Source organism: Anabrus simplex, chromosome 1, assembly GCF_040414725.1.
Source record: "Anabrus simplex isolate iqAnaSimp1 chromosome 1, ASM4041472v1, whole genome shotgun sequence".
Taxonomy (NCBI): domain Eukaryota; kingdom Metazoa; phylum Arthropoda; class Insecta; order Orthoptera; family Tettigoniidae; genus Anabrus; species Anabrus simplex.
The window spans coordinates 1,491,341,882-1,491,357,725 of NC_090265.1; the positions used below are offsets into that span (position 1 = coordinate 1,491,341,882).

Consider the following 15,844-nt stretch of genomic DNA (forward strand, 5'->3'; position numbering starts at 1 on the left):
TTAAGTGCGGCCAGTATCCAGTATTCGGGAGATAGTAGGTTTGAATCCCACTGTCGGCAGCCCTGAAAATGGTTTTCCGTGGTTTCCCATTTTCACACCAGGCAAATGCTGGGGCTGTACCTTAATTAAGGCCACGGCCGCTTCCTTCCCACTCCTAGCCCTTTCCTGTCCCATCGTCGCCATAAGACCTATCTGTGTCGGTGCGACGTAAAGCAACTAGCAAAAAAAAAAAAAAAAATTGATTAAGGAGAAGCCACATAAATGATGTCACTGCAATATCCGTATGTTATAGGGGCCTGAAGGTGTCATGAAACAACCTTAGAACAGGCTGGGAAGTCAGAACCATAATAAGAGGTGATCAAAAGTGGACACAGGGACTCTCGACTTAAAGCGTAATGGCGACCACAGGGTTCCTAACTGAGTCTGGCATTGCTTCTACATACTTGTGCCAGTCTTCTTTCATTATTCCTATCTAACCTTCCTTGGCTAACTCTTGTTCTTTTCCGACCTCTATGGTGTTTCGGTAGATGACTTGAGTGTCCTCTTTTCTTGACAATGTACAACTCTCCCTTTGTGTTCTTTTACTCATTGTTTACAAACTCATTTTAGCGCTTCTCAGACTGATTGAAATTGCAAGAGACTGTGGTTGTGTAGTAGACAAAGCTTTAAACAAGTCAATTTTGTACTAATAAGAGTGATTCTGGAAGAAGAAATGTGTAATATTTTGAACAATACTCGTAGCTTCAGATAGTGAAAGTGAGTGTAATTATGTGTGCAGTTCAAGCGCTGGAAGGGCGAATAGTAATGTGGGCAAGAACAATGAACGCAAATTCAACCAGGTGTCATTCAGACAGAAATCCAAGTTCCTCTGACTACCTCACAAACAGGCAGTCTCTCGCACGAACCTGGATGCTAGTAAAACTGTCATCAGTCTTTCCAAGAAATCCTTGCACGAAAACCAAACAGCAGTTCTAGCTAGGGGGTCTTAATTTCACTGTCGCTCCATTGAAAATTGCCACTGAAGAATTAATTACTTCTGTTGAGGCAGCCATCCATAAACTACCTACGGATGAGGCTGAGGAATTAAGACAAATGTGTGAGACACATAAGGTCCGTTGTTTTTCCCGTGCCCAATTTAACAGGAGACGAGAGAAGAGCTCTGAAGGAACTTAAGAGATGATTCTGAACTGACCATTCTCTCAGCTGATAAGGGTAATACAACGGTGATTATGGACACTGACGAGTATAAGAATAAGATCTCGGCTATAATGTCAGAGCCTGTTTACAGACTGAGCTCACGTGAGCCTACCACTCGTGTGTCTAACGCCACTGTGAAGCTCTTAAGGCAATCTTCAATTCCAAAAGAGGAAGCTGAACATCTGTCGCCTGGGGATGCAGTGCCACCTAGATTATATGGACCTCCTAAGATCCATAAAGAAGATGTTCCCCTCAGACCTATTGTTAGTGCGATAGGTTCTCCTACGTATGCTCTGGCTTAATACCTAAGCAAATTGCTTCAGTCACACATAGGACTCTCAGTATTTCGTCAGCAAGTTGTCAACCATACCCTTCAACCTAATGCACTTTTGGTGAGTTTCGATGTGGAGTCCTTGTTCACTAAAGTGCTGATCAACTCAGTCATGTCTCTCATTGAACATCTGTTCCCTGAGGGCATTACTAAGCTATTTTACAACTGCATGACTTCCAGCTATGTCTTGTGGGATGGGAATTTTTATGAACAGACGGACGGAGTGGCTATGGGAAGTCCACTTTTGCCCTAGTGGCTAATGTCTTTATGGAGCATTTTGAGGACGAGGCTATTGCTTCGGCGCCCATCAAACATATGATTTGGTGGAGGTATGTTGATTATATATTTGTGGTCTAGACAGAAGGTCCTGAGAAACCTCATCTATTTCTAAACCACTAAATCAGCAACATCCTTCAATTAAATTCGCTATGGATATGGAGTCGGATGGATGCCTTCCTTTCTTGGATGCCCTAGTAAGAAAGAAACCGGGCGGCTCCTTAGGACATAGGCATCTATCGTAAGCCTACCCACACAAATTGCTATCTTCATGCAGATTCTCACCACCATCCAGCACATAAACAAGGCATTCTCACGACACTCACCAGGAGGGCGAGACGAATTTGTGAGCCATCAAATACCCAAGTGGAGATGGACACACTCTAAGTCACGTTCAAGGGTAATGGTTACAGCGATTTGTAGATTCATAGAGCCCTGCATCCCAGAGAAATGGCCAAGCAAAGCTCACAGAAGGAAGAAGTGAAGGGAAATGCCTACCTGCCTTACATTCACAACACCATAGATCGAATACCCAAAGTCCTCCGCAAACATAATATAAAAACCGTGTTTGGCACCATCACTAAAATTGCTCACAGGACAAATTGTCCCCACTTTTACATCCTGGGGTATACGAAATTCCCTGTACTGGCGGTAAGGTATACATTGGCCAAACATGCCAGTCCATCAGTACTCGTATCAAGGAAAATGAACAAAATATTAATTTTTTTTTTTTGCTATGTCTGGTATTAGGTTCTGAATCACTTCAGTGTTAACTACAAAAAGCCGGTCCTTGCATTTCCAGTGTATTTGTAGAATATATTTTTAATATCGAAGCTATGTACATTTTAACATATACAGTGGAACCTTGATTCTCCGTTTTTGGAGGGACCACGGAAAAAAAACATACAACACGGGAAAATGGAAAGTTCGGGAATGAATGAACCATCAACAGTTGGCTAAATATCACAAAAGTGAAATATGTATAAGGTACTTATAATCTTACAAGCGCCCCTAAACCAAACTACAGCCCCAATAGTCCTTCTGCCTACTAAGCGACTCCCCTCAGTCGAAGGCCTGCAGATTACGAGGTGACGCATGGTCAGTGTGACAAATCCTCTCAGCCGTTATTCCTGGTTGTGTAGACCGGAGTCACCATATCACCATTAAATAGCTTCTCAATTAAAGGTAATCGTAGAATGACTGAACCAGCCCTCATATCCAGATAAAAATGCCTGACCTGGCCAGTAATCGAACCCGGGCCCTCCGGGTGAGAGACAGCAAGTTAGACCGCCGGCCTGGCTTCAAACGTTAATTACCGGTGCGCGACTTAAAAATCTCGAAACTTTACATTCAGTTTTACCGGGGAAACTTTGTCAGTTTCCCCTGAAAACTTCGTCATATTCCTTTGAAAACTTCTTTCATTTCAGCAACTTTTATCAGCCAAACTCTTCGAAAATCCAATACCCATAACGCCAAGCCAGGACGAGCATTTCTATTCGTTCTGGCCAAGCCAAACGACAATCGACCACAAGTAGTTTTTCATTCTCTAATCTAATAAAATAAAGCACATTAGATACAAAAGCGTCCAACATGGCAAAATCCTTTTTCTTTTTAATCTTCCATTGTAATTTTGTCACCAGTATACTGTTCCTAGTCAGTTTATGAAAATCTTGTACCGCGTATATTAAGCCTACGACGACTTTTATAGGTTGTGGTGAACGCAAAAATATGGTTTCGAAAGTATCAATCCTCAAGTTCTCGAATGCATTATATTTAGTTCTGCCCATCACTAATCACAATCAAATTGGAAAGAGAAAAAATATCTTTAACACTTCCGAAATTACGATTATTCGTGATCTTGAACTCAGCTGGAAAACGCACTCGCTGTACAAGTCGGTACAAGTGCGAAATGATACAAAGTTTTTAAATGTAATGCGCGCAAATAAAACGACTGGGGCTTTTATAACATTTTGACACAAAAATGTGAAATTCCCAGTCTTATATTAGGATGATAACAGTAACAGGCAATCCCAAAACCTTCCATGGCTTCATGTACCAGGTGCAACATCTGTTCTGGTCTCGATAACATAATCGTATATGATGATATTAAAATACTAAATTTGTGTTAGGTACTTAAGAAGGAGCAGTTTCGATTCCTGCCTGAAAACCCAGTGACTATACAGTGTCCTGAGGGAAATGCTGAAAACCTGTTTGGCAACACACTCAAAAAATGTGAAAAAATAAACATCTAACCCTGGACATAATGCAGATGTTTTGCAAGTACGAACATTTGAATAAACTCGTTCTGTCTTCAAATAGAGCTGTCGAAATGCGCTCTGTCTCCTTCCAATTGCCGAGGGCACTCTCTGCTCTATAATTTCCGACGATTCTCTAAATAATACTACCTGAATGCGATGCTCCCTTATGCAAGTTCACCGCCGATCGATTTTCCAGTACAGTACTTGTTCAAATTACCACAGTGACGGGACGTCAACACCAAGATCCATAAGTATGCCGTAGCCATCCTTTCGTAAGATACAGTTTCTTGGAAAAGGCGTGATCGAGTATTTAGCATTGATGGGATGGAAATTTCTGGACGGTTGATCCGGGAAATCGTTTCTTCCAGGAACGGATAATGCAGGATTTTTACAACGTGATTTAATTAGGATGCTCACGGGACTAATCACTAATGAGACAATATGCCAAAGGGTATAAAATATATAATTCTATATGCTTGATATGGCAATGTTGAATGCTAGTGTTATTTATCACATGCTGAATCCCAGCAAGAAGAGAAGTTTTTCAAGCTGCAGGACTGACATTGCAGAGCAACTTTTGGAACAGGGTGTTCTGCCTGAATACCAGACCAGGGGTAGGCCAAGTGCTGCAAGCACACCTGTAAGATTGCAAGCTAAACATTGGGGGCATTTTCCTGTGAAGACAGAACCCACTGTAAACAAGAAGGTTCAAGGTTTGTTATGACAGTCACTGAAAAAAAAATTCCGAGGGAAGAAATAGGGGTGAATCCTGCTGTGAACGCGATAAGTGCAAGGTGACATTGCATATTGATGGCTCCTTTAAGCTCTACCACACTGTGTTGAACTATTGTCAAGTGTAGTTCTGTACATGGTTGAGATAGTTTGTTACAAGTGTAGTGATAGTTTTCATTGTAAATTAAATTGCATTGCATGGCCAGTTTATTCTCTGAAAAATTGCATCTCATTGGGTTAATTGAAATGAAAACCTACAACCTGTTTTCCAGTCAGTGACCGGGTCAGGGATGGAATGAATGAAGCCCCCATCTTGCGACGAGGATAGGAATTGTGCCGGCTGCCGAAGCCTGTCGCACTCCTCTGGGGCAATGATTAATGATTGACAGATGAAACGAAAGGATATTGGAGAGTGTTGCTGGAATGAAAGCTGACAGGGAAAATCAGAATACCTGGAGAAAAACCTGTCCCACCTCCGCTTTGTCCAGCACAAATCCCATGGAGTGACCGGGATTTGAACCACAGAATCCAGCCGTGAGAGGCCGACGCGCTGCCGCCTGAGCCTCGGAGGCTGAATGGGTTAATTATCACCTTCTAATTTCTTGCCTCACATCCAATGCTCTAGTAGGCCTAGAGAAAATGGAATGTCGAAATTGACAAGCAGACAGCCAGATATCGTAAATTGAAATGTCTTCCTTTCTCCTTCCACTTTACACAGTCCCATCATTGCTACATCCTCTTTCTCCATAATCATTTCTCTCTTCAGCTTTCCCCATCAGGATCATCATATTGATATCCCCCAACTTTCATGGTGTTGTTACTAGTTCCCTCTTTTGACAGATCCCCTCCAGTGTCCTGAGAACTGTGCATCACCTGCAGGGTACACCCAATCTTTTCCGAGGCTGGTTTCATTGTACTGTCTTAAGTATAGGCTATTATTATGGGTCACCACTCTCAAAGGAATTTTGGAGCTATTGCCAGCAATTTTTAGGCTGCTCCTAACATGGAGAAGAGATGCCTTCTATAGCCATTCTACTGGAGAACAGATGCTACAGCTAATGGGTAGCTATCTCTACCATACCGAAGCCCACGTTCTCCGCCTTCGATGCCATTGAGGTCTTTATTTCTTACCCCGAACTGGGGCCCATACCAAATAGTACACACGGGGTCAGTGTGCTTTGTGTAGGGGAGCACTGCTGCCTGAGATAGGGCCTCCTCTAAAGTGGCGTCCCTAACGTGCTACCTACACTAATAACAATAGCTAGCAAAATGAAACATGCCAGTTAGACTCCACTTTTAAATACTAATAAACAGTAGCTCTCAGACACATTTGCAGTCCCTCAGTACATCACACTTTTGATCAATAACAATAGCTAGCAGTAATTAAACATGAACAGTTTATCAGATAGACTCCACTTTTTAATACCAATAAACAGTAGCTTACTAACACATGCTCAGTCCCTCAGTAAACCGCACTTTTGATTAACAACAATAGCTAGCAGTAATGAAACATGAGCAGATCGTCAGTTGGACCCCACTTTTAAATATGGTGCTAATCACTAACACATCTGCAGTTCCTCAGTACACCACACTTTTAACTAATAACAATAAATAGCTGTAAAGAAACAGGAACAGTTTGCTTTTAACAGACACTTTTAACTTCAGTCAGAGTTCCTATAATTTGATCTTGCCTCACATCCAATGCAGTACCTACCATGTCAGCGACCGATTAATGATGGTGAAAATTAATAGTGCACCTGTGGACTTAGTAGTAATAATTCAGACATATTTCCCAACATTGGCTCATGACTTCGAAGAAGTGGAGACTATGTATGAAGATATTGAAAAACTATTAAAACTAATTAAAGAAAAAGATAATGTCGCAATAATGGGCGATTTTAATGCAATAGTGGGATCCCATACAGGCAATAAGACAGTAGGAAATTTTGGCCTGGGGGAAACAAATGAAAGAGGTAAAACTTTGGTAGATTTCTGCGGTCAAAATGATATGGTTATTACTGCTCTGTTAAAAGAGGCCAAGCAGTTACTCTTGTCCCTCCCTTCGCTAGAACAACCTCATATTTAAATCCAGAGAGTTAGTGTATAATTTAAGAACATATTTGAAGAAAAATGCAAAAAATAGTGGATCTCTCATTCCTATAATGAAGGTAGTACTGCCGTGGGTCTTAAAATTGACCACTCAACTGTGAGAAAAATAACATGGGAGAAGCGTCCACAATATTATAATGAGCCTACTGTAGAACTTAGCAAGCTTGGTAAATTGCAACTGAGATGAAGCCCAAAAATATGTATTGACAACTTCCAGGAAGAGGCTGTTTGGCATTGTTGTTGTTGTTGTTGTTGTTGTTGTTTAAGTTATCAGTCCATAGACTAGTTTGATGCAGCTGTCCATGCCACCCTATTATTTGCTAATCCTTTCATTTCTGCGTAACTATTACATCCTACATCTGCTCTAATCTGCTTGTCATATTCATACCTTGGCCTGTCCCTACTGTTCTTACCGCATACACTTCCCTCAAAAATGAACTAAACAAGTCCTGGGTATCTATGTGTTCTATCATTCTATCTCTTTTCGTCAAGTTTAACCAAATTGATCTCTCACCAATTCAATTCAGTATCTCTCCATTTGATCTACCCATCTCACCTTCAGCATTCTTCTGTAACACTATGTTTCAAAAGCTTCTGTTCTCTTTTGTTCTGAGCTAGTTGTCGTCCATGCTTCACTTCCATACAGTGCCATGCTCCATACGAAAGTCTTCGAAAACATTTTTCTAATTCCTATATCAATGTTTGAAAAAGCAAATTTCTTTTCTTAACACTCCAGTAGTCGCGCAGAGCACAATAGTGATCCAGCCGTTTAGTTTTTTTTGCTCCTATTTTTTTGGTATGATTGTTGACCTTGAGCATCAGTGTACCTTCCTCGTGCCCCATCCCCTCTCTGATAATGCAGTAGTCTGCTAACCTTGATTGATGGTTATTGCGTTATAGAACAATTTATTCTTGTGGATCACAACTGTGATCCGTGCGACCACTAGCGTGACTTATTTTGACTTTGTTTGTTTTCTTATTACGGTGTCTAATCTCAGTTCATGTACATATATCTACTCCGTTTTATGAGTTTATATTAATTATTGGTATATAAGTACAAAATGGATGACTATGAGAATATAAATTGAAGGCTGAATGAACCAGACAGTGAGGTATCTTAAAAACATTATGGAGGGAGTAAATGAGACAAATCACAATGTCCAGTAATTTTTCTGGTATTTTTTATAAATGCATGCATAATTATATGATAATGTACAGAAAATAAAGTTCGTTTCACAATGCATAATCATATTTATTGAATAAATAGTATAGAATAGCATAATATCAAAAAGAAAAATGGATCACAATTGTGATCTGCGCTACCACTGATGTGACTTTTCTTCGCGCGACCACCGGAGTGTTAAGAAAGGTCTTCCTTGATTGTGCTAGTCTGCATTTTATGTCATCCTTATTTCTGCCATCATTAGTTATGTTATTACCCAAGTAACAATATTCTCTACTTGCTTTAAGACTTCATTACCTAATCTAATCCTGCATCACCTGAGTTCATTCGAATACACTCCATTACTTTTGTTTTGTGGACTTATTTATGTTCATCCTGTACTTCTTCCCCAAGACTCTGTACATACCATTTAGCAATTTCTCCAGGTCTTTACAGAGTCAGATAAAATAGCAATATCACCAGCAAATTTCACGGTTTTGACTTCCTCTCCTTGGATTGTGATTCCCTTTCCAAATTCCTCTTGAATTTCCTTTACTACCCATTTTACAGTATATAAACATTGAAAAGGAGGTGAGAAAACTGCAGGCTTGCCATACTCCTTTCTGGATTGCTGCTTTCTTATCACTGCAGGTTGATTTTTACACAAATTGTGGATAATTCATCAATCTTGGTATCTGATCCCGATTACCTTCAGAATCTCAAATAGCTTGGTCCAATCAACATTATCAAATGCCTTTTCTAGATCTATGAACACGATGTATGTGGGCTTGTCCTTCAAAATTCGGTCATCTAAGATCAGATGTAAAGTCCGGATTACTTCACTTGTTCCTACATTTCTTCTGAAGTTAAACTGATCTTCTTCCAAATTACCTTCATCGTATTCACAAAGACGCACACACAAGATGCTGTCAGTTGTGTACACCGTTTTATTTACATATTATATACACATTATACACATACATTAATGAGCCACCATCTTGAACTCGACTGCCACATTCGCGTGTCAATCTACTACCAACACAACAAAATCACAACATGAGTTCACACACTTAACTAACAACTTTCACTAACAACTCAACTCCACTCAACTCTGCCCTTTTATATACCTTGCCTGGCCAGAATTCTAGAAAAGTATGGCACAACATGATTTCTCGTATTTTCTCAAGTCTCCAATAACCTATGTACAAATGGATAGAACATTCTGTAGAACTCTTGTGACAAACATGCGTTGTTCTGGACTATTACCCTGTGTTGCACAACATTACATCGGATTTATACATCATATTTACAGGTAATAATAAATTATATACTGTTGCCATTGATGCTTTCATGGCCCGTACATATAGAAATGATACTGTATAGGCTTTTGGGCTTATGCCGTGTCAAGAAAATAAGGTGAAATTCTTTACGTTTCGCAGAGAACTGTGCTCTGCGTCCTCAGAAGAAATCTTGATTGTCCACGAGAAAGACTTCTTAAACAATGACTCTTTGAATTTAAACGTTATCATAGAAGTGGAAATGGTACGTTAATTCGCCACGAGATGGCACCCAGGATGTGGCACAACACTAGCGTTCGAAGCGGAAGCTAACCGAACCATCAGAACCTGTCTAAGTGGTTCACATAATGTGTGTACGTAACATATGACACTGACAGGTGTATGACATAGACACAAGCTTGGAATGAAACATTTGGCGACGAGGAACGTACGAATTTGAAAAACACCGAGATGAAATAACAATAGTGAAGGGACAAGGAAGGGAAGTACCTACGTAAATTCTTAGTGACTGGCAGCCAGGTATTACTTAATTGATAGCCGGTGTCCCTGTTGAAATTGTTAGGATTTCTACGTATTTCCACAGTTTCCCGTATAATCCTGGACCTGTTAGTGTCTAGTATGGGTAAGAGCTCGAGCATCTTGAAACATGTCATCATGACCGGACGATAAAGCCTGCTCAGCTATTGCCGATTTGTCTGGTTGGTTGAGGCGAATGTCACGTTCATGTCCTTTGATATGGGTACCAATGGACCGGCATGTTTGGCCGATGTATACCTTACCGCAAGTACAGGGAATTTCGTATACCCCAGGATGTAAGAGTGGGGACAATTTGTCCTTAGTTTTACTCAGACTGTGAGCAATTTTAGTGGCGGTGCCAAACACGGTTTTTATATTATGTTTGCGGAGGACCTTGGCAATTCGATCTGTGGTGTTGTGAATGTAAGGCAAGTAGGCAGTTCCCTTCACTTCTTCCTTCTGTGAGTTTTGCTTAGTCGTTTCTCTGGGATGCAGGGCTCTATGAATCTGCAGATCGCTGTAACCATTACTCTTGAATGCGACTTTGAGCGTGTCCATCTCCACCTGGATATGTGATGGCTCACAAATTTGTCTCGTCCTCTTGGCGAGTGTCGTGAGAATGCCTTGTTTTTTTGCTGGATGGTGGTGAGAATCTGCATGAAGATAGCGATTTGTGTGGGTAGGCTTATGATAGATGGTATGTTCTAAGGAGCCATCTGGTTTCTTTCTTACTAGGGCATCCAAGAAAGGAAGGCATCTGTCCGACTCCATCTCCATAGTGAATTTTATTGAAGGATGTTGCTGAATTAGGTGGTTTAGAAATAGATGAAGTTTGTCAGGACCTTTTGTCCAGACCACAAATGCATCATCAACATACCTCCACCATAAAATAGGTTTGATGGACGCCAAAGCAAAAGCCTCATCCTCAAAATGCTCCATAAAGAAATTAGCCACTACGGAAAGTGGACTTCCCGTAGCCACTCCGTCCATCTGTTCATAAAAATTCCCACCGCACAAGAAATAGCTGGAAGTCATGCAGTGGTAAAATAGCTTAGTAATGTCCTCAGGGAACAGGTGTTCAATGAGAGAGATGACCGAGTCAGTCGGCACTTTAGTGAACAAGGACTCCACATCGAAACTCACCAAAAGTGCATTAGGTGGAAGGGTTATGGTTGACAGCTTGCTGACGAAATACCGAGATTCCCTGACGTATGATTCAGTACGTCCTATGTGTGGCTGAAGCAATTTGCTTAGGTATTTAGCCAGAGCATACGTAGGAGAACCTATCGCACTAACAATAGGTCTGAGGGGAACATCATTTTTATGGATCTTAGGCAGTCCATATAATCTAGGTCGCACTGCATCCCCCGGGGACAGATGTTTAGCCTCTTCTTTTGGAAATGAAGATTGCCTTAAGAGCTTCACGGTGACATTGGACATACGAGTGGTGGGGTCACATGAGCTCAGTCTGTAAACAGGGTCTGACAATATAGCCGAGATCTTATTCTTATACTCGTCAGTGTCCAAAACCACTGTCACATTACCCTTATCAGCTGAGAGAATGGTCAGTTCAGAATCATCTCTAAGTTCCTTCAGAGCTCTCCTTTCGCCTCTTGTTAAATTGAGCGCAGGTACAACAGCGGACCTTATGAGTCTCACACATTTCTGTCTTAACTCCTCAGCCTCATCCATAGGTAGTTTGTGGACGGCTGCCTCAACGGAAGTAATTAACTACTCAGTGGGAATTTTAGAGGGAGCGACAGCGAAATTAAGACCCCTAGCTAGAACTGCCCTTTGGTTCTTGTCAAAGGATTTCTTGGAAAGATTGACAACAGTTTTACTAGCACAATTAGAAATAGGAAAGGACTTCCACCTTATAAATACTTATTTATTGCATTTATTATACCGGTACTACAGTACCGGTTTCGACCCCCTATATTGCGTCATCTTCAGCTGAACAGTACATTTACATATAGATCGTGAAACTATGATTAAAATTACATTGTCTGGGGAATGCCATATGATAACAAATATTTGGTCACGTTCAAATGGGGCATGTCGAAACGGGAACCGGCGTGTGTCACTATGTGTGACAATGCAATTATATGTCTATAATAATATGCTTTAGGTCTTAAAATTAGTTTATAAAACACTATCTCCACTTAAAACTAACTTATAAGTATATAAGACAAAAGCAATATATGTGGGAACACTTTCTCTTAAGGCAGTCAGTAATTCTGAGGGTGTGTCATTAATTCCAGGTGCCTTGTACCTATTTAGGTCTCTCAAAGCTCTGTCGAATTCTGACCTCAAAATTGGGTCTCCCGTTTCATCAGCATCAACAGCCTCTTTTTCTTCCAGAACTTTATCATGTAGTTCTGTACTTCAGTTTACAACTATTATATATGTTTCTGCCTTGTCTTCTTTCCCTAGACGGTTTTCCATCTGAGCTCTTAATATTCATACACCTAGTTTTTCTTTCTCCATAGGTTTCTTTGATTTTCCTGTATGCAGCATCTACCTTTCCTAGAACCGTACAACTTTCAACATCCTCGAACTTCTCTTTCAACCATTCTTCCTTAGCTGTCCTTCTACTTTGCATCCACTTCATTCTTTGATCACCTGTATTATTTTCTGCCCTCCTCATTTTTTTTTTTTTTTTTTTTTTTTTTTGCATTCTTGTACTTCCATTGTTCCTCAGTCAGATCTAGGATCTCCTTAGTTATCCATTGATTCTTAGTTGATCTTTCCTTTCTTCCTAACCTTTTTTTCAGCAGCCCTACTGACCTCTTTCTTCACAACTGTCCATTTTTCCTCTATTGTGTTTCCTTCAGTCTTTTCATTTAGTCCTTGTGCAACATGTTCCTTTAAACAATCCCTCACACTCTTTTCTTTCAACTTTTCTGGATCCCATCTCCTTGCATTCTTTCCTTTCTGCAATTTCTTCAACTTCAGATGGCATTTCATCATAAAAAAGTTGCGGTCAGAGTCCACGTCTGCTCCTGGGAAGGTCTTGCAATCCGATACCTGGTTTCTGAATCTCTGCCTAATCATCATGAAGTCTATTTGATACCTTCCAGTATCTCCAGGTCTTGTCCACGTATACAACTGTCGTTTGTGGTGTTTGAACTGAGTATTAGTATGGACTAACTTATGATCCATGCAGAACTCAACCAGTCAGCTTCCTTTTTTGTTCCTTTGTTCCAGTCCGAATTCTCAAATTCTCCTACTGTATTATTTTTTCTCCCTTGGCCTACTACTACATTCCAGTCTCCCATCACAATTAGATTCTCATCACTTTTTCAGTATTGTATTAAATCTTCTATCTCTTCATATATTCTTTTGACTTCATAATCTGCTGGACTAGTAGGCATATAGATCTGCACTATTGGGGTGGGCACTGGCTTGGTGTCTATCCTGACAACAATATACCTTTCGCTATACTAGTCATTGTAGCTTACCCACTGTCCTATTTTCTTATTCATTATCAAACCAACTCCTGCATTTCCCCTGTTTGATTTTGTGTTGATAATTCTGTAGTTGCCTGACCAATAATTCTGCTCTTCCTGCCAACGTTCTTCACATATACCATCTACATCTAACTTTAGTCTATCTCCCTTTGAGATTTTCTAACCTACCACAGTGATTCAAACTTCTAACATTCCACGCTCCAACTAGCAGAATGTTTGTATCCATCTTCCTTATGATTGCCCCCTTTCGTGAAGTCCCCACCCGGAGATCCAAATGTTTTTGGAACATCAACTTAAGCTGGAGATCGAAAATAAGTGAAGAAGGAGTTGAATTTTCTTTATGAGGATACTTATATCTCAAAAACTAAGATGTTACAAACGTGAAAATTGGTATTAAAGAAACTTTTTTTTTTTTTTTCGACTTAGAGGACTGTTTCTCACATGTAGAGTTGCATGTCGCATGTTCCAGATATAGCTCTGCCACTAGCCTGGTCATCTTAGCCCCAAAAGGCAATGCCACAAACGAAGTTTACAAAGAGTTTTGGGGTAAATGAAATGCAGTTTTTCGGTGAGTTTTTATACTTTAGGGATTTTCAGATACTGTCTTAGTGCAGTGCCGAGGAACAATTAAGTTTTATCAAATTACAAAATCCTCACGAGCGAAGTTGTGGGTAACAGCTAGTGTGTTATATATACGAAGGCTGTTTTTTTTTTCAAGTTCCGTTTGTTTCTAAAAATAAATTGCGTAGTGGCAGGAAGCGGGTCTGCACGTTGTACGATTGTGCCGCTCCCTTGCTACAACTGCCGCCAGTGCTGGCTCCAATTCGAGCTGAGCTGCAGGCGAGTAACGGTGGCCGCGACGATCGATGCTCCCGCCAGTTGTGAGTTGCGAAGTGTGATAGGTTTCCTTCAAGGTGAAGGATGCAGTGTTGCTGAAATTCATCGCAGGATGAGGAAAGTGTACGGTGAACACTGTATGAGTGACAGTGCTGTGAGAAAATGGTGTGGGAAATTTGCCAAACGTCGAATAGATGAACGACGAAGGTGGTCAAGGACGCAAGTTCGTTTCTACTGCAAGTTTGGTTGGCCAATTTAACCAAGTGATCTGGGAGACACGGAGGTTTACGATTAGTGAACTTTCCACAAAATTTCCAGACATTTCACGGTCTTCCGTGTACAAAATTGTGACCACCGAGCTAGGATACCAATGTGACAAAAGAACTTCTCCAAAAGTTTAAGTGGGAAGCCTTTGATCACCCACCTTACAGTCCTGACGTAGCACCCAGTGACTATCAACTCTTTTTTTTTTTTTTTTTTTTGCGTCGCACTGACACAGGGTCTTTGGCGACGATGGGATAGGAAAGGCCTAGGAAGTGGAAGGAAGCGGCCGTGGCCTTAATTAAGGTACAGCCCCGGCATTTACCTGGTGTGAAAATGGGAAACCACGGAAAACCATCTTCAGGGCTGCTGACAGTGGGGCTCGAACCCACTATCTCCCGATTACTGGACACTGGCCGCACTTAAACGACTGCAGCTATCGAGCTCGGTACTATCTACTCTTTCGAGAAAAGAAGGCGTTATAAGGTGGACAACGCTTCGCTACCAACGAAGAGCTTCAAGACGCTGTAAGGACCTACCTGAGCTCGCTGACGGCAGACTTCTTTGCAGAGGGTATAGGAAAGCTGGTTTCTCGTTATCACAAGTGCCTCAACCTTCATGTTGACTATGTAGAAAAACAAGTAAGAATGTACAAATCTTTTGGTAATAAAATCATCTTATTATCACAATACGTCAATTATTTATGGCCTATCGGAACTTGAAAAAAAAGCAGCCTTCGTAGATGCATGTATGAATTGTAAACTTGTTAATGTGTTAAAGAAGAAAATAGCTTAAATATGAATGTGCTAGGTTGTGCTGTAGATTATTGGGAATCCTTAGCTTATTCTGTAACTCCTTGTGCTTGCCCTCCTGTCATGCCCCAGCTATCACAACATGTACAATTTAGTTCTTGCACCTTAAATTTTTGTTTTATTATAAATATTATTATATTATAAATGATGTTTGATCAACTGAAAATTCCTTCATATTCATGCTGTATAATGTGAACTATATTCTCTATCTGCCTGAATAAATCACTTGTATAATCAGTGCATGCTTGTCTTGTAGGCTTCTGCTTGTGGATCAAGATGTGGGTAAATTTATGTTAAGTCGTAATCAGACTCATGCTGAAGGAAAGAAAGATGCCCATCGATTTGATGTTTTACGGACTTTTTATCATCAAGGAGCATCAATGCTCTATAAAAACTCAGGTTAGTATACATGTTGTCCTTGTTGTTAGTGCAAAATAGCTGGATCTGGATTTGAAGTAGTGAATTGCAATTATTTTGTACAAAATCAATTGTTAATATCTGGAAGATTGACATTATTAAAATACCGGTACTACTAATATCCATCATTAATGAATTGCTGAGAATCTTGTTGTTTTTCTCCTTTAA

General features: G+C 40.5%; 1 protein-coding gene across 4 annotated transcripts in view; it reads left to right on the top strand.

Moving 5' to 3' along the window:
* fy (fuzzy planar cell polarity protein-like protein) overlaps positions 1-15,844 on the top strand; it is a 196,502-nt gene that overhangs the window by 130,759 nt on the left and 49,899 nt on the right. For all 4 annotated transcript variants that reach the window (XM_067153250.2, XM_067153251.2, XM_067153249.2 and 1 more), the window contains one exon: positions 15,516-15,658. In XM_067153250.2, coding sequence (XP_067009351.2) covers positions 15,516-15,658 — 143 coding nt within the window. The remainder of the gene's footprint in view (positions 1-15,515; positions 15,659-15,844) is intronic.